The 19,872-nt window shown below is 36.0% G+C and overlaps 5 protein-coding genes across 8 annotated transcripts; 2 read left to right on the top strand and 3 right to left on the bottom strand.

Annotated features, from left to right (window-relative positions):
• Nucleotides 1-108: 108 nt before the first annotated feature.
• On the top strand, nucleotides 109-5,968 carry ruvbl1 (RuvB-like AAA ATPase 1). The gene is made up of 11 exons (XM_052558763.1): nucleotides 109-394; nucleotides 573-659; nucleotides 751-883; nucleotides 1,454-1,605; nucleotides 1,735-1,824; nucleotides 2,986-3,135; nucleotides 3,230-3,293; nucleotides 3,380-3,578; nucleotides 5,039-5,141; nucleotides 5,250-5,341; nucleotides 5,508-5,968. The coding sequence occupies exons 1-11, from the start codon at nucleotides 254-256 to the stop codon at nucleotides 5,665-5,667; spliced, it is 1,371 nt and encodes a 456-aa protein (XP_052414723.1). The 5' UTR covers nucleotides 109-253; the 3' UTR covers nucleotides 5,668-5,968.
• Nucleotides 5,850-9,248, bottom strand: mustn1a (musculoskeletal, embryonic nuclear protein 1a). Of its 3 annotated transcripts, none has more exons than XM_052558769.1 (3): nucleotides 9,107-9,248; nucleotides 7,618-7,741; nucleotides 5,850-6,965 (listed from the first exon to the last, which is right to left on the bottom strand). In XM_052558769.1, exons 1-3 carry the CDS (start codon nucleotides 9,164-9,166, stop codon nucleotides 6,877-6,879), a joined length of 273 nt encoding a protein of 90 aa, XP_052414729.1. In that variant the 5' UTR covers nucleotides 9,167-9,248; the 3' UTR covers nucleotides 5,850-6,876. The 3 variants fall into 3 exon arrangements, with proteins under 3 accessions (XP_052414729.1, XP_052414731.1, XP_052414730.1); XM_052558771.1 differs by lacking the exon at nucleotides 9,107-9,248 and adding an exon at nucleotides 7,812-8,646 and having other exon boundaries at nucleotides 7,618-7,738; XM_052558770.1 differs by lacking the exon at nucleotides 9,107-9,248 and adding an exon at nucleotides 7,812-8,518.
• Nucleotides 8,799-13,929, bottom strand: LOC127959525 (protein RFT1 homolog). The gene is made up of 13 exons (XM_052558762.1): nucleotides 13,721-13,929; nucleotides 13,239-13,324; nucleotides 13,043-13,162; nucleotides 12,661-12,850; nucleotides 12,459-12,560; nucleotides 12,219-12,353; nucleotides 12,049-12,127; nucleotides 11,924-11,974; nucleotides 11,717-11,847; nucleotides 11,484-11,628; nucleotides 11,277-11,382; nucleotides 9,538-9,787; nucleotides 8,799-9,451 (listed from the first exon to the last, which is right to left on the bottom strand). The coding sequence occupies exons 1-13, from the start codon at nucleotides 13,781-13,783 to the stop codon at nucleotides 9,287-9,289; spliced, it is 1,623 nt and encodes a 540-aa protein (XP_052414722.1). The 5' UTR covers nucleotides 13,784-13,929; the 3' UTR covers nucleotides 8,799-9,286.
• A 120-nt stretch (nucleotides 13,930-14,049) lies between these two features.
• cb6h1orf74 (chromosome B6 C1orf74 homolog) lies at nucleotides 14,050-15,241 on the top strand. Of its 2 annotated transcripts, XM_052558768.1 has the most exons (2): nucleotides 14,050-14,339; nucleotides 14,450-15,241. In XM_052558768.1, the coding sequence occupies exon 2, from the start codon at nucleotides 14,452-14,454 to the stop codon at nucleotides 15,220-15,222; it is 771 nt and encodes a 256-aa protein (XP_052414728.1). In that variant the 5' UTR covers nucleotides 14,050-14,339; nucleotides 14,450-14,451; the 3' UTR covers nucleotides 15,223-15,241. The 2 variants fall into 2 exon arrangements, with proteins under 2 accessions (XP_052414728.1, XP_052414727.1); XM_052558767.1 differs by having other exon boundaries at nucleotides 14,050-15,241.
• A 483-nt stretch (nucleotides 15,242-15,724) lies between these two features.
• On the bottom strand, nucleotides 15,725-19,340 carry sirt4 (sirtuin 4). Its single transcript, XM_052558766.1, has 4 exons — nucleotides 19,233-19,340; nucleotides 18,060-18,552; nucleotides 17,660-17,954; nucleotides 15,725-16,351 (listed from the first exon to the last, which is right to left on the bottom strand). Exons 2-4 carry the CDS (start codon nucleotides 18,542-18,544, stop codon nucleotides 16,202-16,204), a joined length of 930 nt encoding a protein of 309 aa, XP_052414726.1. The 5' UTR covers nucleotides 18,545-18,552; nucleotides 19,233-19,340; the 3' UTR covers nucleotides 15,725-16,201.
• Between the last annotated feature and the right edge of the window lie 532 nt (nucleotides 19,341-19,872).

Genomic DNA, 19,872 nt, shown 5'->3' with positions numbered 1-19,872 from the left:
GGAAGATGGGGGCGTATTCACAATGATCAGACGGACAACATCGACATCCAATGATTAAACAGAGATTCCACAAATTGGCCAATCGTTGCAAAGAACGACTAAAAAACGTTCCCAGGGCAGTACTTCCTCAAATCGCCTTGGTTACCCACATGGAAACGCGGGTCTCTTGTGTTTGATTTCAACGGCTTTTCGTCTAATAGTCTTAAGGGTTATTTTTACAATTTTTAGAGTGTTTAATTAACTAACAAGAAACATGAAGATCGAAGAGGTAAAAAGCACAACAAAGACGCAGCGCATCGCTTCTCACAGCCATGTGAAGGGTCTCGGGCTGGACGAGGCCGGTAACGCTAAACAGTCCGCGTCAGGGCTAGTGGGACAGGAGACAGCCAGAGAGGTAATGTTAACGTTAGAGGTCCATCTCATCTTTTGCCAGTTTGTTAATACATGCAGAAGGATTACAGTGAATATTATAGGACAATTTGTATTTAACTAATAATTGTGTAATAATTCATGTTGTGTTTAAAGAAATTGGTCAATATAAACAGTCCCTATATTCTTACCTTTTTTATTAGGCTTGTGGCATCATCGTAGAGCTGATTCGTTCCAAAAAGATGGCAGGCAGAGCCGTTTTACTGGCCGGACCTCCTGGAACTGGCAAGGTAAGGACCAACGAGCTTTATTCTATCAGTCATTGTAAATAGTTTCGGAGATGTCCTTATGGTTTGATAATTGTGTTTCTGTACCCTGCAGACTGCTCTAGCATTAGCCGTGGCTCAGGAATTGGGAAATAAAGTGCCGTTCTGTCCTATGGTGGGCAGTGAAGTGTATTCAACAGAAATCAAGAAGACGGAGGTGCTGATGGAGAACTTTAGAAGAGCAATTGGTGAGCACACACGCAAAAAACCAATGTCTGTGCAGCATAACCTGTAAAAATGCTATACAATTGGGAACGTTTATTAATTTTTTAAGAGATATATTGAGTAATAAAGGTATAAATGTGATTCAAAACCAGGGCTATGAAAAAAATCTAATGCAACCCTGATCTGAACGCATGTGCTTGAGATATACTACTAATCACAGGAGCACCTTTACTGACAAGATGGGCATGAAAATCTGTGAATTTTTTGCACAGCCCTATTCGAAACCATGAAAAAACATGTTCAAATACATTTTTACTTATTATTAAATAACTCCTAATACAGCGTAATATTAGACCACCAATATGACTCGAACAATGTCGACAGTGTGATCAAGTGAGATATGCATGCATGCACACATTATTACAGTGTTGACAGAAAAAACACACAGGTGAATAGATTAACTGGAATTTAATAAATAATGAATTCTGTAGGTTTTTAAAAGCATATTGGTAGATCCGCTTCTATTATATATCTTAGCAGTTATTGTTTCTGTACATTCTCATACTTAAAATTCGTATGTGTTGATTGTGCAGGTCTGCGTATCAAGGAGACTAAAGAGGTGTATGAGGGAGAGGTCACTGAACTGACTCCTTGTGAGACGGAGAACCCAATGGGAGGCTATGGCAAAACTATCAGTCATGTCATTATCGGTTTGAAGACAGCAAAAGGCACCAAACAGTTAAAGGTAAGGAAGTGAAAGCACTTTTTTCATTTGCATTCTTATATTTCAAAGATAAGGAGCTGGATGGAAAATGATTTTGTGTCTGTTTGAAGTTAAAAGTTTTATCTCATAGCATTTGTTATGCTCATGCAGCTGGATCCCAGTATCTATGAAAGTCTGCAGAAGGAGAGAGTGGAGGTCGGTGATGTTATCTACATCGAAGCGAACAGTGGGGCAGTCAAGGTAAGGACGGATTTGCTTAACCATTCTCTCTCCTGCCTATATCTGCTGATGGTGTGTTGAAGTAATCTTTTGTCAGTGCAGGTGGGCAGGTAGTCTGGCAGTGGTATAAAGGACAAGATTGTCTTTCATATTTTTGACAGATATTAATACTTTTTATCAAGCAAGAATGTATTAATTTTATCAAACGGAACCGTAAAGACATTTATTGTTTCAAAATATATGAATATTACAAACATAGTATAATGTTACAAATTCTGTTCTTTTGAACTTAGTTTTTTTCCATAGTCCTTTAAAAAAAAAATTGCACAAAAATATTAAGCAGCACAAGTGTTTGCAGGTATAAGTTTAAAGGGTAAGTTCACCCAAAAATGAAAATTAGCCGATAAATTAGCCCCCAAAAATTCACCCTCAAGTCATCCTAGGTGTATATGACTTTCTTCTTTTAGACAAATGAGTTATATTAAAAATGATCTTTGATCCTTCAAGCTGTTTAATGGCACTCAGTGGGTGTTGTTTGCATCAGTCCAAAAGAACTGAAATAAAAAGCGCCCATCCATAATAAAAAAGTGTCTCACATGGCTCCAGGGGGTGAACGAAGGCCTCCTGTAGTGAATCAATGTTTTTGTAAGAAAAATATCCATATTTAAAAAGTAATGATCAATTTAATTTAGATTGCACTCACTGTTATAAATGGACGCTTTTTATTTAACTTCTCTTGGACTGATGCAAGCAACACCTACTGAGTGTCATTAAACAGCTTGAGAGATCAAAGACAATTTTTATATAACACTGACTGGATTCGTCTGAATGAAGAAAGTCATATACACCTAGGATGACTTGAGACTGAGTATTTATGGGCTAATTAAAATTTCTGGGTGAATTAACCCTTTAATGTTTAAAATATATTCAAATAAAGACATTTTTTAACTGTTACTCTTTTTATTTTATTGTATTTTTGATTAAATAAATGCAGACTTGGTCAGCATAATAGATTTCTTTCAAAAACATTTTGAACAGTATTGTAAACGCATACACTTTTACTTTACATAAAAGTACAGTACGCTTCTCTTGAAAATAAATGAACTCCATTTTATGGTCCCAAAATCTCTCAAGGCTTTTATCACGTTCATTCATAATGTCTTTCTGTTTTTTGGTCTGCAGAGGCAGGGACGATGTGACACATTTGCAACAGAGTTCGATTTGGAGGCAGAAGAGTACGTACCTCTACCGAAAGGCGATGTACACAAAAAGAAAGAGATTATTCAGGATGTTACACTTCATGACCTGGATATTGCTAATGCAAGACCTCAGGTACTGTACTGTATGTGCACACAAACATCACGTTTTCCAGCATTTCAAGTGGAGCTCCATAATGCTAATCAAACAAGCATACTTTGTTTTCCAGGGAGGCCAGGACATACTTTCTATGATGGGTCAATTGATGAAACCCAAAAAGACAGAAATCACAGGTAGCATAGTTTATATACTTCTAACCATCACATGATTTTTAATGAAGCCATGTTTAACTATCTTTTTGTGTGTATTCTGTATGCAGATAAACTGCGAGGGGAGATCAATAAGGTTGTGAACAAGTACATTGATCAGGGTGTGGCAGAGCTGGTTCCTGGTGTGCTGTTCATTGATGAAGTTCACATGCTGGACATTGAGTGTTTTACCTACCTGCACCGAGCACTGGAGAGCTCCATCGCTCCCATAGTAGTGTTTGCATCCAATAGAGGAAACTGCCTCATCAGGTGAGTTTTTGATACAGTGGGAAACGTAGTAAATTCACTTAGCTTTGTCACAGTTTAATATTTAGTATAATTGTAGGATATTTTGGTTCAATTAGTTAACATGGTTGATGCTAGTTAATAGAAATACAGCTTGTCGTTGTTAATGCTTCAATAATATGAACAGTTTGATTTTAAAGGGACACTAAGTAGGAATTACTCCCATCTAGTGGTGAAATTGTATTTTGCATTCAAATTAATTTTGCTCTCCGGCGCCTCGCTTTTTCAAATGCGCGTTGCATCTACGGTAGGCGATATGTACCAAAAAGCTTTGACAGGATGTATTCTAATAGCACTTCGTCGAGTTTTCCTTCAGGTGAACAGGTGTGTTATTTCAAACAAACTGCAACATGACAACTTACAAACGAATGTTACAGTATGAATTACTGACTGTGGAAAACATGAAATATTGTAATTAGTAGTTATGTCTAATTTATTCGTTATATTTTCTGAATTATATGCATTGTTGGATATTAAAAAAATATTATAATATAGATTGTAACACTGACTTACCTGTTGAGAAGAAAACTGGCCACTTCAGCGTCTCTTTTGAAATCTTTATCCAGCATTAGCTCTTTCCACCTAGAAAAAGCTTCCCCGACATTAACTCTTGTTTTCTGTAATCTACGGTCACGTTTCCTTTTACGTTCTATTTTTGACTGTTTTGGCGACGATGTTTTCTTCTCCTGTGGCGCGGCATATGTATGGTCCATAATAAGAATGCAATCCAGACTTTTAAACTTGCCGGTGCAGTTTCAAGCGCCTCTCACTGCTCTGCACCTGCGTTTCTGGCTCTGACCGAAAACGCGCTGTGGAAACGCGTTGGCTTAGTACTTTTTGTCCCTCTCTGCTATTATAGTTTTGCAAGATGGCGGAACTACATGGAAGCCTCCGTCGACCTACCCGTCCCATGTATATAAAGATAATAAATTCTTCATTTACGAGGATTAGTTTAAACATTGGCATAGGTATTTGTACACCATTGAGGGCATATTTATGAATAAAAATATTGATTTTAGATAATAAAATACCTAAAAAGTTACTTATTGTCCCTTTAATGTATTAGTGAATGTTAAAATTAAGAATAACAATACATGTTAATGCAACTAATGTAGATAACAAATGGAACCTTATCGTAAAGTGTTAAACTGTTTTGTTCATTGTTAATTTGTGTTAATTCATAATGTATTTGTACAAATGAACATTATTCTAGATTAATAAATGTTGTAATATTATTTTTCATTTTTAGTTCATCATATCCAGTTCATTAACTCATGTTTGTGAATATGAGCATGTCTGATTCTATTAGAATGATCCTAACCAATATTGGAATGAATCTGAAGTTTGCTGTGACCAGCTGTTAGAGTGATCCAGTGACATGATTGGTTGTACACAGTTTACAGTTATGCATAATGATGTTTTAGGGGGACTGAAGACATCAGCTCTCCTCACGGCATTCCACTGGATCTGCTGGATCGAATCATGATTATCAGAACTATGTTGTACACTCCTCAAGAAATGAAACAGGTGTGCATAAACTTTTGCATCGGAAAAATTGCTTCTTACATCTTTTATGACATTCTGAAAGATGAAGTAGACATTACATGTTGTTTTTCAATTTGTATGATTCTATAGATCATAAAGATCCGAGCTCAGACTGAAGGAATCAACATCAGCGAGGAGGCTTTATCTCATCTTGGCGAGATCGGCACCAAGACTACACTCAGGTAATACTGATAACTACATTTAAAAAAACATGTCCTATTGAGCTAGATTTGTCATTATCATTTCTGTCTTGTTAATGGCATGCTCAGTTATTCATTATCATGAATTTATTATTTCTGCGATTTGGTTATGTTATTTTGGCTAATGTGTGTGTTTGTGTGAATGCAGATATGCAGTACAGCTGCTGACCCCTGCCAGTCTGCTGGCACGAGTTCAGGGGAAGGAAGTAGTCGAAAAGGAACAAATAGAAGAAATTAATGAACTCTTCTATGATGCAAAGTCCTCTGCGAAAATCCTGCAAGATCAGCACACCAAATTTATGAAATAACACCAGCACTCTCTCACACATTCTTTGTACGGCCTGCTTTAGCTTGCTTTACTGGTTTAGTTCACATTTGTCATGACATGAAAGAATGAATGACCTAATACTTAATTTTGTCAGTCAATTTGTTGTTAGTCAGAAGAATAGGAAAGAAAACATTCTCTCCATAATTAACATACTTAGACAACTTATTTTTTTTTTTTGTTTCATCCCAGACTTTTGTTATTCTTCTGTAGGATATGTTTTCCATTGTCCTGTCTGCTGTTCAGTTTTTTTGTTCTGGAAATAAATATTTTTTTGATAGTAACGTGAAATATAAATGGTACTTTTTATGACACATTGAACTTTCACACAAAAACAAATGCTTCTTTTCATTTGAAAACTAAACCAACAAATTATGTATTTATTTATTTTCCAAAAAACTTGAAGGGGTCATCGGATGCTACATGCACTTTACAAGTTGTTTGAACTGAAAAGTGTGTGTACACAACCACCCTATAGTGATAAAAATCCACCCAGGGTTTTTATTTTTATCTAAAATCTTTATCCCTTTCTGAAATCGAGCGGCTCTTAGATCCCTGTGTTTGTGACGTCAAGCAGGCCCTTCCCACAAGTTTGATTTACAGTAGCATTTCAGCACAGACTGGTGTCTTCACCATTGTTTCACCGCCGCAGTAGATGTAGACGAAAAATCTCCTAAGCGATTTAGGTGTTTTGTTGTTAGATGTAATAATGAACACAGCAGTCATTATGTACTCCTGACATCTAAGCAGCTTAAGACACAGGGGATTGCATTTTTTTATTTTTGAAGGGAATGCATCACCGATTTCCCACTGATCTTCATGCGAATCATTCGTGGTCCAGCTTCATCTGAAGAAAAAGTTTTTTTAACGCATCTTTGCAAAAAGCCTTTTTTTGACGGCCTTTTTGCTGTGTTTGACGGTAAAAAAAAATAAGTGTCCTTTACACATCCAGTAAACATTCAGTTTTTAATTGTTTGAAGCCTATTTTAATTCAGGACAAAAGTTTTTAGTAAATAAAAAGTACATTGAGGTACATAAGATCAGTCTAACTAACTAAATATTGTTTAACTAACTAAATATTGTTTAGCTGTGCTGTTAAATGGTTACATTGTTCAAACAAAAACCAACAAGTTGTTTTTCTGTCAATGCTTTAGATTCATTTACAATTTAGTGAAATAATAGTTCCATAGTGTTATTTTTTCTTGCTGGGTTTGTTAAAGGCAGTCTCAGATCCTGAGCGAGCTTTGCTGAAGATGGATGGCGCGACCTTCCCGGCTCGTTCTAACAGCAGAGACCGAAAGAAAAGAATCAGAAAACACAAAAATACAAGCTACATCATCAACACATTTGAATTTCAGCCACCTCGATACAAAGTGCTCCATTTATTTAAATGATATGCTTGAAATACAAACTAAATTTGAACTAAGATGGGAATAAAAAATAGAGACTGTCAAATACAAATTTCACAATCTTAGTGGGGTACCCAATCTTTTAATAGTCTTTGATAACTTACTGGTGACTTTTATTTTAATATAAGGGAAAATCAATGGTATTTTTTATAAAATTGTGATAAATGACTATGCAGTAAATTATTAAAGATGGAATCTTAAAAGGCTTGGAAAAAGGCTAGAACACAATACAACTCAATACAATACTCAATACAAACTTAAGACACACGTTAGACTTAAACATCATAAAATAAAAGTGATTAGTAGAAGAGTGTCTTCCCCTATATTTGTGTGTTCTGACATCCTGCTATTTATGGAGTAGAAATATTATAAAAAGCAGACACACAAAAACACAGTTATCCTATTTTCTCTTGGCTTAAAGTAAAAAAACAAAAACACTTGGATTTAGTGACATTTAAATATTACACACAACTTTGTGAACTGAATTATTGCAGTTTCTGCTGATCAGCTGCTGCTCGACTCACCGCATTCCTGCATCACTTCAAAGGTCTTGCTCTTCACCTCTGTTCCAGACGCCAGTTTATCTCTGGCTCCAATCAAATCCTCCGCTTTTACCTCAGGCCTCTTAACTTCTTCTTCTTCACCCTGCTGTAGAGAAACAGAAAAATGAGTGACAAGAATAACGTATCTTCAGTTCTTATGTTTCATCTTCTCTTACTTGAGACATGGTGAACTCTGAAAATCAGTGAAATCCTACAGTCTTGATGAAGTCTTTGCTTTATACTGGTCGTATGTGCATTTATGAACACACACTCACACACACACACCCTTCCCTTACAGAGTTCAATCCCAAATGGGCCATAATTCCTTTGGCCAAAACATGAGTCACACTGTCCCTCCTCCCATTTAATCTCAGTTACTTATTTAAAGATGACATCGTCGGTACTTCAATTAGTTCCAGCAGTTCAGAAATGAAAAAAGTTTATGGTTCGTGCATTGTATCCGCCTTATTCTTCTTGTTGGAGTGCTTTAAATGACTGCAAGTGCTTATTTGAAACCGGTTGTGTTTGTTCTTTCGTGTGTTGCTAAGTGATTGTTTGTGAATGATAATTTCTCTCTCCCCCATGACATACTTTTTAAGTAGAGCTATTTAAGAATTACTTAATGTCCTGCATTTCTTAAACCTCTCCATCCTAATGTTTTTACTTTCTTAGACATTTTCACTGGTTTGCAAACTCAGGAAACATTTCAGATAGCTTCATGCTAGAATCTGTTTCTATACCTTTTTCAGTGTCTCTTATGTTTACAGAGGCTGCATTTATTTGATCAAAAAGTAATGCAAAACAGTAATAAAATTTATGTATTTTTATATTTTGTAATTTATGTAATCGCAAAGCTGAATTTTCATTCAAAACTATTTCAATGTGATACATATTTTTAAGATTATTTAATGAACAGAAAGTTGAAAAGAACAGCATTTATTTAAAATAGAAATCTTTTCTAATAATATTTACTGTCACTTTTGCTCCATTTAAACAAATAAATAAAATAATTGCTGACCTCGAAAATTTGAATGGTAACATATGTAAAGCTGAAAATCAGTACAGCCAGGAATTCTTTTTAAATTTGTTTCCAGATATTATAATAACAGATATTTTTCAGTCTCATTTTAACCTGTTTTTAAAGACAACGGTACTCAGTACCATTAAAATGTATCATATATAACCATTTTATACAATCAATCATTCATACAGAGTTCACCACTGATTCACACAGCTACAGTATATCGAGCAGTAACTTTATGCAAATGGTCAATGAACACCTTCCGTATGTCTAATGGAAAGCATTAATGTTCGAAAATAAACAATCTTAAGGAATGACAGGCACATTGGAGCAATAGTTCCATACTGGGGACCCCTTGATATCTTTGCATTATGTTGCAATATTCTCTGTGTTTGTTTTGTAATTAATCAATCAAATATTCTATAAGATATGTCCTGTAGGAATACTAACCATCAAACCATGAGCTACTTTTGATGTCATAAGCAAAAACTGAACATAGAGGTACTGCATCTTCTGGAGTAAAATTTGAAAAAAAGGTCAAGAAAACAAAACATGTTTGTGAAAAAAAAAACATACAATATTCAAATCTGGTCCATGACATGTTAGTGTCAGCTGAACCAAAGTAAAAGCTCATGTATGTTTCTTGCTGTATTTGGGTAACAGCTGAGTCCTGACAAACTGCACAAGTCTTGTTTCTGTCAGAAATACTGTGATGACCACACCCAGGAGACAAACCGCCCCCACGGCAACATGAACCAGCCTTAGCAACCAGCCACCATCACAGCAGAACATGCTCTGAAAGACAAAACGGTTACAAAACTATTACATTTGTTCATCACACCTTATTGATATTTGTAAACAATAAGGCACTTGCACGATACCTCTGAGCAGGTTGTGAGGATGGAGCTCACGCCGAGTGCAATGATGACAGCGGAATGTGGGCGGAGCCCCCACAGGGGTGTGTATTCACTTTGCAGGAAATAGCGTTGTATGTAAACAATACTGTGAGTGATTCGTAGAGCCATGTTACAGCAATTAGCTAAAATGAAGCCAACACCCCCTAACACCCATGTTAGCCAATAAGAAAGGAGAAGAAATGAGATTGACAGACCCAGCATCACTAGATTATATCTAAAAAGAAAGAGAAAAAAAAAAACGAATTAAACAATTTCTTAATGACGGAAAAGCCTTAAATACATGTTTGTCTGGAAAAACAATTTGTAAATACATTTTATATATTGTATTATATACAATATACAAACATATTATGCAGCACAACAGGTTTCAACTGCTATAACATATAAACAAATGTTACTTGAGCACAAAATCAGCATATAATAATGATTTCTTATAGATTATCTGACACTGAAGACTAGAGTTATGATGCTGAAAATTAATCTTTGCCATCACAGGAATAAATGACACCAGAATAGATTAATTTAGAAAACAGTTATTTTAAACTGTAATAATATTTCACATTGTTACTTTTGTTAGTGTATTTTTGAACAAATAAATTAAAGGGGTCTTATGATGCGATTTCAAATTTTCCTTTCTCTTTGGTGTGTTATAAGCTCTTGGTACATGAAGAAGATCTGTAAAGTCTCAAATCCAAAGAGATATTCTTGATCAAAGTTAAGACTCTAAAGTTAAGCTAATTCAAACACGCCCCCACATGTTTACGTCACTATGTGGAAATATTTGGGTAATGCGTCCAAAGGTTCACACAAAGAAACAAGGCGTGAATTCAGTAACCGCAGTTAGTGTTGAAGCAGTCATGTCAGGGAGATGCTGTATGGATCTCGGCGAAAGCAAAAGCACTTTATTTGGCTTTCCGGAAGTAGATGCATTTAGAAATCTTTAAGATTACTCACAATAGAACACCAATTTTATGGATGACCTTTATGAACCTAGGATAGGAGGTAATTCTGACATTGCTACAACAATCTGGTCCTTCTGAATCAGCTACTGGAAGTATGTTTTGTTATTAGTTTGAGTATTTGCAATTCAAGGTTCAAATGCAGAGTTTTGTGTGTGAGTGTGTGTGTGTGAGCATGCATGCTTATGTGTGAGAGAGAGAGAGAAAAAGAGAGAGATGGTCACACAGGGGAATCAGCTGTCTTAACCGTTCGTGGCTTGTGTACTGCAAACACAAACGAGCTTCATCACTGTCTGTCACGCTCCTTTCAGGCTTGAACTGATGGTAAAACTAAGGACATTATTAACTGTCTTTACATTTATTTTAAAAGATGAAGCTTGTGATTATAGAAAGGGGTGTCACATTTCCGACGAGTGCTTGCGATGATCGGCCAATCACAATGCACTGGGTCATTTGGCCAATCAGAGCAGACTGCGCTTGTTAGAAGGAGGGACTTTGTAGAAAATAACACTTGTGAGAGAGTCGGGGCATAGAGGACCTACAATAATGTACAGTATTTGAAAAATAATGTGTTTTTTGAACATTGAAGCATGTCAACATATTCTGTTACACAAAATAATGATCTTTAAAAAAGCATCATATGACCCCTTTAAGTCTTGGAGAACATAAAACAATTATTTCAAAAACATTGCAAAATCTTACAGACCCCAAATGTTTGAATGGTAGTGTATATATGTTGTTCACCTGTCAACCTCCTCTTTGCTCATGGCAGCAAAAACAAAACATTCTGTTACTCCATTAATGGCTAACAGCAGAACATAACAACTATAACACCGGAGGAGAGCTGGCCCTGCAAGTAACACAAACAAACCATTTAAATCGTTACTGCACACACTCACAAATAAACATGTAGTCATCTGACCTGAAAAGTTAAGCGTATTTGTGTTTTACCGGCTCCGCTGCTCAGAAGTTCCCCACCGTAGATGTCAAGTGCCAGATGAGAATATGCATAACCAAAAACTGTGATGATCAGACCAATCAAAAGCACCAGCTTCAAAAGACATTCCAGTACTTCAGCTGCCATGGAAACCTCCTCCTGTGGACCAATCAGCATTTTACACCTATCTAACCCCACATCTGGCTGGCCGGAATAAATAAAGTTAGGCACATAAACAGACACTGACTTGTTTTTGATGTCGTACATCTCGTCCACGCTCCAGGACTTGAGCGAAGAACACATAGAAACTCTCCTCGATGGGCAAAAAAAGAAATCTTGCTACCATTGAGCCCAGATTGTTTATTATATCATAAACTCCTGTAAAAAGAAAATTATTATAATAAAACTATATTGTTTGTGTATAATAATTTGTGTTTATGATGTACAAACTCACCCTGCTCTCCAAAGTTAAGCACATTCAAAAATGTCATCACATAACGCTCGCCTATAAAATCAAAATGAAATATTTATTGTAAAGGTTTCAGCATTCAGTACTGCTTATTTGAGCATGAGTTTTACCTTCTGTAAGTATCTGTTTGAGAAATGACTGTTTGAAAAAGCTCCAGGTTAGTGTGGTCAACTTCCAATTTAGAAGTGGCTAAAAAACAAATATATAAGTGTAGTTGTGTCACTGAAATAAAAAGAGTACACAACAGAGCATTGTGGTGTCGTATTATTAAATGAGTCACCTCATGATCAACTCTAGATGGCAGAAGGTCTTTTATGTGACTAACAGGAAACAATTTCTTCTGTGCTTCCTCTGAGCCGAGGAAATTAATGAAGTATAACACGTAACAAACCAATAAAAACCCTGCATAGACCCACTGTGAAATGAAAACACACAGAATCAAGATCGGAAACCAAGAGGCAACCAAAAACTATATATGTTGTATATGTTCAGTGTGTAAACAAAGCAAATATACATATACCTGGGCTGCAGAAAAGATATAGAGCCCCCACTGAGGTGTTGAGACCACCAACACTACAGTAACAAGACATTTAGCAATCATGGCTAAGCTTTCGGCAATCACCTGTGAATATATGTCATCTGGTCAGACAGTGTCACCTTATTCGATCTACAATGATTCTATCAAGGGTAAAATCATGTATGAAAGGCAGATTGTTTGACACCTTCAAACGGACGAACATGTGTGCATGTGCAAGAACCCAGAGAGGTTCAGCCAGCAGCTCTGTAAGCGCAGCCAAGCAGAACAATCCAACAGCAGGAACATAATGAGGGATGGTCTCTGAATCAGGTGCCTGGAGCAGCCACCACCACACACACACCAACAACACACCCCACACACAACCTACAGGAAATCTAAGAGATGAGAAGAAATAAAAAACATTTTCATTTTAGGTGAACTATTCCTTGAAATTTCTGATAAACTGATTGCAATCAGTCTGTCGTTTTTTTCCCCAAGAGTTCAGAAGTGCATTTCCACTGTTTAATTGTGTTGGTTCCATAGGAAAGAAAAGTTTGCTTAATAAAACTTCAGGCATTTCTACTTACGTGAGCCATAACAGGTTGATAACCTGTCTCCAGTTACGCCCCGCCCCTTCGCCGCTTAGACACGCCCTCCGGAACGCCTCCCTAGACAAAAACACCAATGTAGAATAGAGCAGCATCAACCTGTAACAAAAGCAAACGTTTTAGTTTGTGGCACATTAAAACGAATGTTCGAGATGATGTGTAACTGTAGACCCACCTGACATTTACCACACCTATCAGCTCCTTAGACACAAACCGTAAAGTAAATGCGTTCAAGAGAAACGTCAACACTCGAAACATCACCTGCAGCATAAAACATATCAACAAACTGCTTTACTAAATGTTTCTAATACATGTGTATTTAGTGTATGTACAGTAGTAGTAGTAGTAGTAGTAGTAGTAGTAGTAGTAGTAATATGTATGTGTGTGTGTGTGTGTGTGTGTGTGTGTGTGTGTGAGTGAGTGTGTGAGAGAGAGAGAGAGAGAGAGAGAGAGATGCACTACATGGTTAATACTTTTTATATATTTTATTATTACTATTATTATTTTTCTTTCTGTTAATACATATGTGCACTATTTGTAAGCAGCCCAGCTGCAACTGCTTTGGCAATACAAATGTACAGTTTTTTTTCATGCCGATAAAGCACACCTAAATTGAAATTGAGAGAGAGAGAGAGAGAGAGAGAGACAGTAAGTTACCTGAAGCAGAACATTGTAAGAGGCCAGTGTTGAAGCACTCTTGAGCACATCCTCTGAGCCCATTGTGAACTTTACTGTTTAAATCAACTGACTATTTAAACTCACTATCAATAAAATCACCGAGAGTCGCCGGTGGTCTTCTAATGGATTTGCCATTTGGGGTTTAACAACTGTACGAGTTGTCAAATAGAATATTTCCGTGATACCATTTCAAATTAAAAGTCCTTAAATGTCGGTGGCGTTTCTAAACTAACCTTTAAGAGGAAACTGGTCGACTCGTGACATTTCATTATTATTCCAAACGTTCATAACATTCTATTCTGAAACAAAAATACACGTTACATTTAATTTGTTAAATTTCGGTACATTGTAGCACTTTTAACTTGTTACAACTTTTAACAGGAAGTTTGGAAGGATTTTGATTCACCCTTATAACTGGAATCTTTTGAATCGCGATTCTTTCTGTTGACTTTCATCCTGCGAGTTACAACTCCGTGTTATTCTTTTATTGTGAAATGAACAATTCACTGAATCGTTCATTCGTTTCGTTAAAAATACCGAGTCGATAAGAATGTCCAACAACCACTACGAAGTAACGTTACCTGACCAATGCTGGAATGTGAGACTTAATTAAGTGTTCAACCACTTTTATAATCAATTTGTGTGTCCATCTGTCAACAAATGTTTTATATTTGTGTTTGTAAACGGATGCAATGGTTGCTTCATCAGAAATGCTCATCTCTGCCGCACAGAAGTTATTGTGTCCTCGCAAGAAACGTTTGTCCCCGTCCACGTGTCTTGATGTGACTGTTCAAATAATGGCTGTGGATCTGGGCGTCAAACCAGCGCTGCTTTACGACAGTAATACAGCATCTCCAGAGCAGCTTCAGATGTACCTCAAATCTCTACAGGAGTCTGGTGTTGTAACCAATCCACTACGGATTCTGTCAATTGATGAAAACACGTTCATTTTTAATCCTGCCACTATTGAGTCCCACTTGGATGATATTCTCCAAAGCAAAAGTGTCCTCCTGATTGACATATGTCCCTCAATAAAACAACCGGTCTTGGTTGGTTTTGAAAAGACAACCGAGGATATGATCAAAACTCTTTCAGAACTCTTCATGAGTGAGCTGGAGAAAGGCTCCTCAGTGATTGTGTTGGGAGAGGAACTGTATAATGACTGGAACTTGTGCACTCTTTTTGGACTCCTGTTAGGTTATCCAGCCTCGTACTGGTTTGACCAAACGAAAGGATTTGGGAACTGTTTGTGTATGACACCACTGGTGGTGAGCACGGTTTGGGTAAAATGGCAAATAGATGACATAAATCATCGCTGTTGTCTTTACTCATTTAGTGTTCCTGAAGAGCTCTGGTCAGAGGTACAAAGTCATGTGCAACGGTGGACTGAGCACCTGAGAGAGAGATTTAACAAACAGCCGGTTCTGACTGATCTCTGCTTTTCTAGAGATACTGTCACTTTGCCCTCTGTGACACTCTGAATAAACCTGATTAATGTTTCTTTTTTATTATGGAGTTTGTTTCTCAGACATTCACCACCTATTTTCAGTATCATTTATGCTCTTCATAGATTTCTTACCAAAGCAACATAAAATAATGTGTGCATATAATAAATTTAGGCGATGAATCTCATCCTTTTTGACCCCAAGGTTTCCCTTTTATCAAAAAAAAAAAAGAAAGAAAAAACTTAAATATGCTAAAAATTAAAAAACCAAGTCTTTTATATCTTACATTAGATACATACATTATACTAATGTAAAGTGATATATACAACTGATCTCAACTGCTTGATGGTTTATATAGTTGAAAAATGTGAACGATATAATTGGCTAGTTTTTAAACTGCTCAATGCAACTAAAATGCATGAAGATATTCAGATATGAGAAACATTTACACCACGATTTTCTGTAAAACTGCTTTGAAACAATGTGTATTGTGAAAAGCACTAAATACATTTTACTTGTATTGTCAGGCAGACAAATAAATGATTAACGTGTATATTTTTATTGTGTTCCAATACATTTTAAAAACATCTTAGTACATTCACATATTGAAAAATGCATATCTAAATAGTCATTCATCATTAACCATATGTTTATTAGTAAATAAAAGGAGTCATAATCCAAACAGGTCTTTTATAATTTCATCATCATCATGACTGTTTCCCACGCCGATTCTAGAGAAGCTCTGTAACTTTTCACAGAGTGAATTCTAGATGGGAAATTCAGTTGTCCCTATTAATCTACTTTTTAATTTGTAAGTATTTAAACTTAACTCTTTAGCGCCAATGCTGTATTCTGTATTGCACTTCAAACTAGCTAGTGAATGTTTGTACATGTTAAAGTAATTCTGTAACTTGAGGTAGAGATTACCAAATCTATGTTCCAGTAATCCAGTGTTGAGTCGAGTGCTGAGGTTCAGAATAGCTTCAAGGAAGAGAGTCTCAGAGTTTCTCATTTCTCACAGCTGAATGGCCGGCAGAACTTCTCCACAGCGCACACTCACCTTGATGTCAGTAAGATGATCAGCTCTAGTGGGTCCTATATTCACAATAGCTATTGGAAGCTTTCTTTCACTAGCAGCAAGAAGAAAGCGATACCCTGAAAAAACCTGAAAAGGAAAACAAATGCCTTTACCAAATGTCTTGAGAAAGTATCGAGTCAGAGAGGAACAAATCTTTGCATTATCTAGGCCAGGGATACTCATTAACTAGTTCAAACTTTAGCCAAACACACCTGAACCAACTACTCAAGGTCTTTGGTTTACTTGAAGATTACAAGAAGGTGCACTGGAACAGGGTTGTGACTATATGTGGGGATCAATGTTATTTTATTATTAAAGAGATGCTTTGGTTATTATAGTAAGTATGATTATGGTATTATAATAGATAACAATACTATTATTAAAAATGGTCAAATTCATTTTTATAATTTTTTTATTTTCTATTTTCATTTGAATAAATGTACTATTATAATGAGTTAATTTAATTTTAGTTAGTTATTTTAACTTGAGTTATTTTTACACTTTGGGTAAGTTTGTTTGTTTTTGTAAATTTAATTGGTTTGTTTAGTTTTTTTCTATATACTTTTTATTTCAGCTTTAGTTTCAGTTAACTACATCAAGTTAAACTAAATGAAAATGAGAAATGTATGAAGGCATGTTCCTGCCAAAGAATATTATAAATATATATAGGTTCTTTGTCTCATATACAGTTTATATTCTGATACAAAAAAGTTGTGTGTTGAAGAAATTGTGAGATCTAAACTAAGAATCCCAATAAAAAAAGTAAAAATCACCCTTTTTTGTACATTTCTTAATGGAGGAAAAATCTTAAAATATCACCTTGGCAACTAGTTTAAATTGTTTTGACTAGATAACTAGTTTTTTTCTTTTTATTCCAGTCAACATTTATTTTATTTCAAACATAATTTTTTTTTGTGTGGCTTGGTTCAGTTAAGTATAATAACCATGGGGATTTTGATTAACATCTTTTAAATCAAAAACTTAAATATGAAATTCACTTTCAATTATTATTTCAGCAATACCATAAATGTTTCCCACACTGATTTTTGAGGAGCTCAGCAATTTTTTAAAGAAGAAATTCTAGATGGGAAATGCACCTTTATAATTTTAGTATTTCATCTTAAGTCCATCTTGCCAATGATGTATTCTTAATTGCACTAAGCTTGCTATCCAAGAAAGTGTGTATATCTAAAATTCTGTAAAATGAGGTATTGATCTTTTGTATTATGTTTATTTTAACTAAAAACTTTGAATGAACAATAATTTGTTCTGTGACCCCTATCTGTATCATACATCATTACACCAGGAGATGGCAGCCTGTGAGTATAAATGAGTAACCCTGGTCTACGTGAATAGGACATGTTTTTAAAGTGATATTGATGAAACATGACTCACCTGAAGAGAAGATCCAGCCACAAGCACAGCATCAGACTCAGCCAGCTTGTCATGCACAAAGTTAACTGTAGTCCGGTTCACTACGTCACCAAAGAACGTCACCTCAGGTTTAAGCACACCGCCACAGGCATCACAAGCAGGTACTGTGAAGTTCAGCACCTGCTCGTCCTCCAGAAACACGTCTCCATCTGGGGCCACACCACCTGCACTTGCTGCCCAGCCAGGGTTTAGAGCTGCAAAACGCTTCTGAAGCTCAGCACGTGGAGTAAGCTGCCCGCAGTCCAAACACACAACCCTAAGAACAGGACAAACATGAAATCACATGCAATATTTTTTTCTCTTACATTGCACGGATTCTTTAACTCCATAATCAATGATCTTCAAGCAAGTCCTGCCTTACCGATGTGTAGATCCATGAAGTTCAGTTAGTCTCCGTTGTCCAGCCTTTAAGTGTAATGCATCTACATTCTGAGTGACGAGCCAGTGCAGTTTTCCCTTTTCCTCCCAGTCCCGCAATGCGAAATGCGCTGGATTCGGCTGGTGAGAGGAGAACTGCGGCCACCCCACGTAGTTCCTTGCCCAGTATCGCTGCCTCGATTTCGCACTGCGCACAAACTCTGAGTGTTGCATAGGCCGCCTGTCAGTGCGTGCGTAAAGTCCCACACCTTCTGATCTATAGTCTGGAATTCCAGATTCGGTTGAGAGTCCGGCACCGCTTATCACAAACAAACGAGAAGCATTCGACACAAAGGCCTGGAGTTGTTCCAAAGCATTGGAGTCAACTGAGCCACTTGCAGGAACAAATCTTTGCACATTAGCTTGTATTGTAGAGGCACATCTTCCCACTGCCACACGAGGAGGCAGGGATCTCCATGAACACAACATCTACAAACCTGTACAGATAATAACAAACAACTGTTTATCAACAACAAACATGTGTTCTACACAATGTCAACTACTCTACGGATTTCACATGTTATGATCTAAATTTATACGGGGAACTAATAAAATTCTTTAACCCTCTGTGGTCAACAAATACGTGTTCGTTTCTTGAGATAAATAAAGTTAAGCTAATTTGTTATTCAATAAAATATACATGAAAATGTGTTTCCAATATCCATGTATATAATATACTAACAAACTTGAAATAATAAAATAAAATACACACACACATATGGCCTGTAAATAACAAGATTGACCTGTAATTAACAGTAATATCTGACTGTGACATCATAAACTCGTAAATGTAATGTCTTAATGTATGTAGGATGTTTATTTGTTACATCATCATAACATTACTGAACACAAATCTTATGCAATATTTTAATGGTATTCGAGCATAAAGACAACTATAACGTTATAAACATAACGATAAAATAGTCGTGTCAGTTCATTGAGTTTTTTTTTTTCGTCCGTAGGTGGAAGGTGACCAACTCATTGTATAACTTGACTCAAATGTCAAGTAAGCTAGGACACTAATAAACCTGCCATGGATATTATGCCTCGTTTAAACATATACACTTAAAACAAATATTTCAAATCTACAACCAGTTAAATTCCTTTAAGAACTTACCTGTATTTGTAAAATCCTCGACACCAAAAGTCTTGTATTTCGTAAACATTAGTACAGTAGCTGTAGCGGTCATCAAAACAAGAACTTCCGTGTTGTTACACAGGTGCATGATGGTTAATGTAGTTTATTGAAGGTCCTCGTTTTTTGGCTCGTTTACACATCTTCATCTTAAGAGAGTATTTTATTGTATAACAGTAATGATACAAAATAAACCAAAAACATGACCCATGAATATGACCCATGCTTCTTTTTAACATTGTCAAAACAACAACAAAAAAAATCATAATGGTTGTTTAGAATATGCTACACACATCTTGATCTGCAAGATATCTGTCAAAAAATATATATAATTCATAATTAAAAACAATAGTCCCAATTAAAATATGCATGAATAATCATTCAAATAAGAGACATTTGACATATATGTGCTATTTTAAAATCCAGTGATTGTATATAAATATAAACAAGTAACTGGTATGGATATAATAATGTTTGCTTTTATTCTCACTTGAGTGTGTGCAGTTAAAGATGCTCTCAGCCTGTGAATAGAACTCTTCTCCCATATGGTTTATATTATATTATATTTAGCAGTCCATATGACTGCTGTGAACGAGGTACTTTGTAGCATCTTTAAAGAGCA

The sequence above is a fragment of the Carassius gibelio genome, chromosome B6, assembly GCF_023724105.1.
Source record: "Carassius gibelio isolate Cgi1373 ecotype wild population from Czech Republic chromosome B6, carGib1.2-hapl.c, whole genome shotgun sequence".
NCBI classification, from domain to species: domain Eukaryota; kingdom Metazoa; phylum Chordata; class Actinopteri; order Cypriniformes; family Cyprinidae; genus Carassius; species Carassius gibelio.
This window is presented reverse-complemented; position numbering and strand designations above follow the sequence as displayed.

Bases quoted from the DNA above. Each gene is read 5' to 3' on its own strand.
- cb6h1orf74 (XM_052558767.1), top strand. From the start codon at position 14,434: ATGGTTGCTTCATCAGAAATGCTCATCTCTGCCGCACAGAAGTTATTG.
- mustn1a (XM_052558769.1), bottom strand. From the start codon at position 9,166: ATGCAGTACCTCTATGTTCAGTTTTTGCTTATGACATCAAAAGTAGCT. The intron at 7,742-9,106 runs GTTAGTATTCCT...GTTTCTCTACAG, and splicing joins AAGTAGCTCATGGTTTGATG to CAGGGTGAAGAAGAAGAAGT. The intron at 6,966-7,617 runs GTGAGTCGAGCA...CTCTGCTGTTAG, and splicing joins TGAAGTGATGCAGGAATGCG to AACGAGCCGGGAAGGTCGCG.
- sirt4 (XM_052558766.1), bottom strand. From the start codon at position 18,544: ATGTTGTGTTCATGGAGATCCCTGCCTCCTCGTGTGGCAGTGGGAAGA. The intron at 17,955-18,059 runs GTAAGGCAGGAC...TCCTGTTCTTAG, and splicing joins CTTCATGGATCTACACATCG to GGTTGTGTGTTTGGACTGCG. The intron at 16,352-17,659 runs GTGAGTCATGTT...TTTCCTTTTCAG, and splicing joins TGGCTGGATCTTCTCTTCAG to GTTTTTTCAGGGTATCGCTT.
- ruvbl1 (XM_052558763.1), top strand. From the start codon at position 254: ATGAAGATCGAAGAGGTAAAAAGCACAACAAAGACGCAGCGCATCGCT. The intron at 1,825-2,985 runs GTAAGGACGGAT...TTTGGTCTGCAG, and splicing joins CGAACAGTGGGGCAGTCAAG to AGGCAGGGACGATGTGACAC. The intron at 3,136-3,229 runs GTACTGTACTGT...TTTGTTTTCCAG, and splicing joins TTGCTAATGCAAGACCTCAG to GGAGGCCAGGACATACTTTC.
- LOC127959525 (XM_052558762.1), bottom strand. From the start codon at position 13,783: ATGGGCTCAGAGGATGTGCTCAAGAGTGCTTCAACACTGGCCTCTTAC. The intron at 12,128-12,218 runs GTGACTCATTTA...TTTGTTTTTTAG, and splicing joins CATCTAGAGTTGATCATGAG to CCACTTCTAAATTGGAAGTT. The intron at 11,629-11,716 runs GTCAGTGTCTGT...ATTGGTCCACAG, and splicing joins ATGTACGACATCAAAAACAA to GAGGAGGTTTCCATGGCAGC.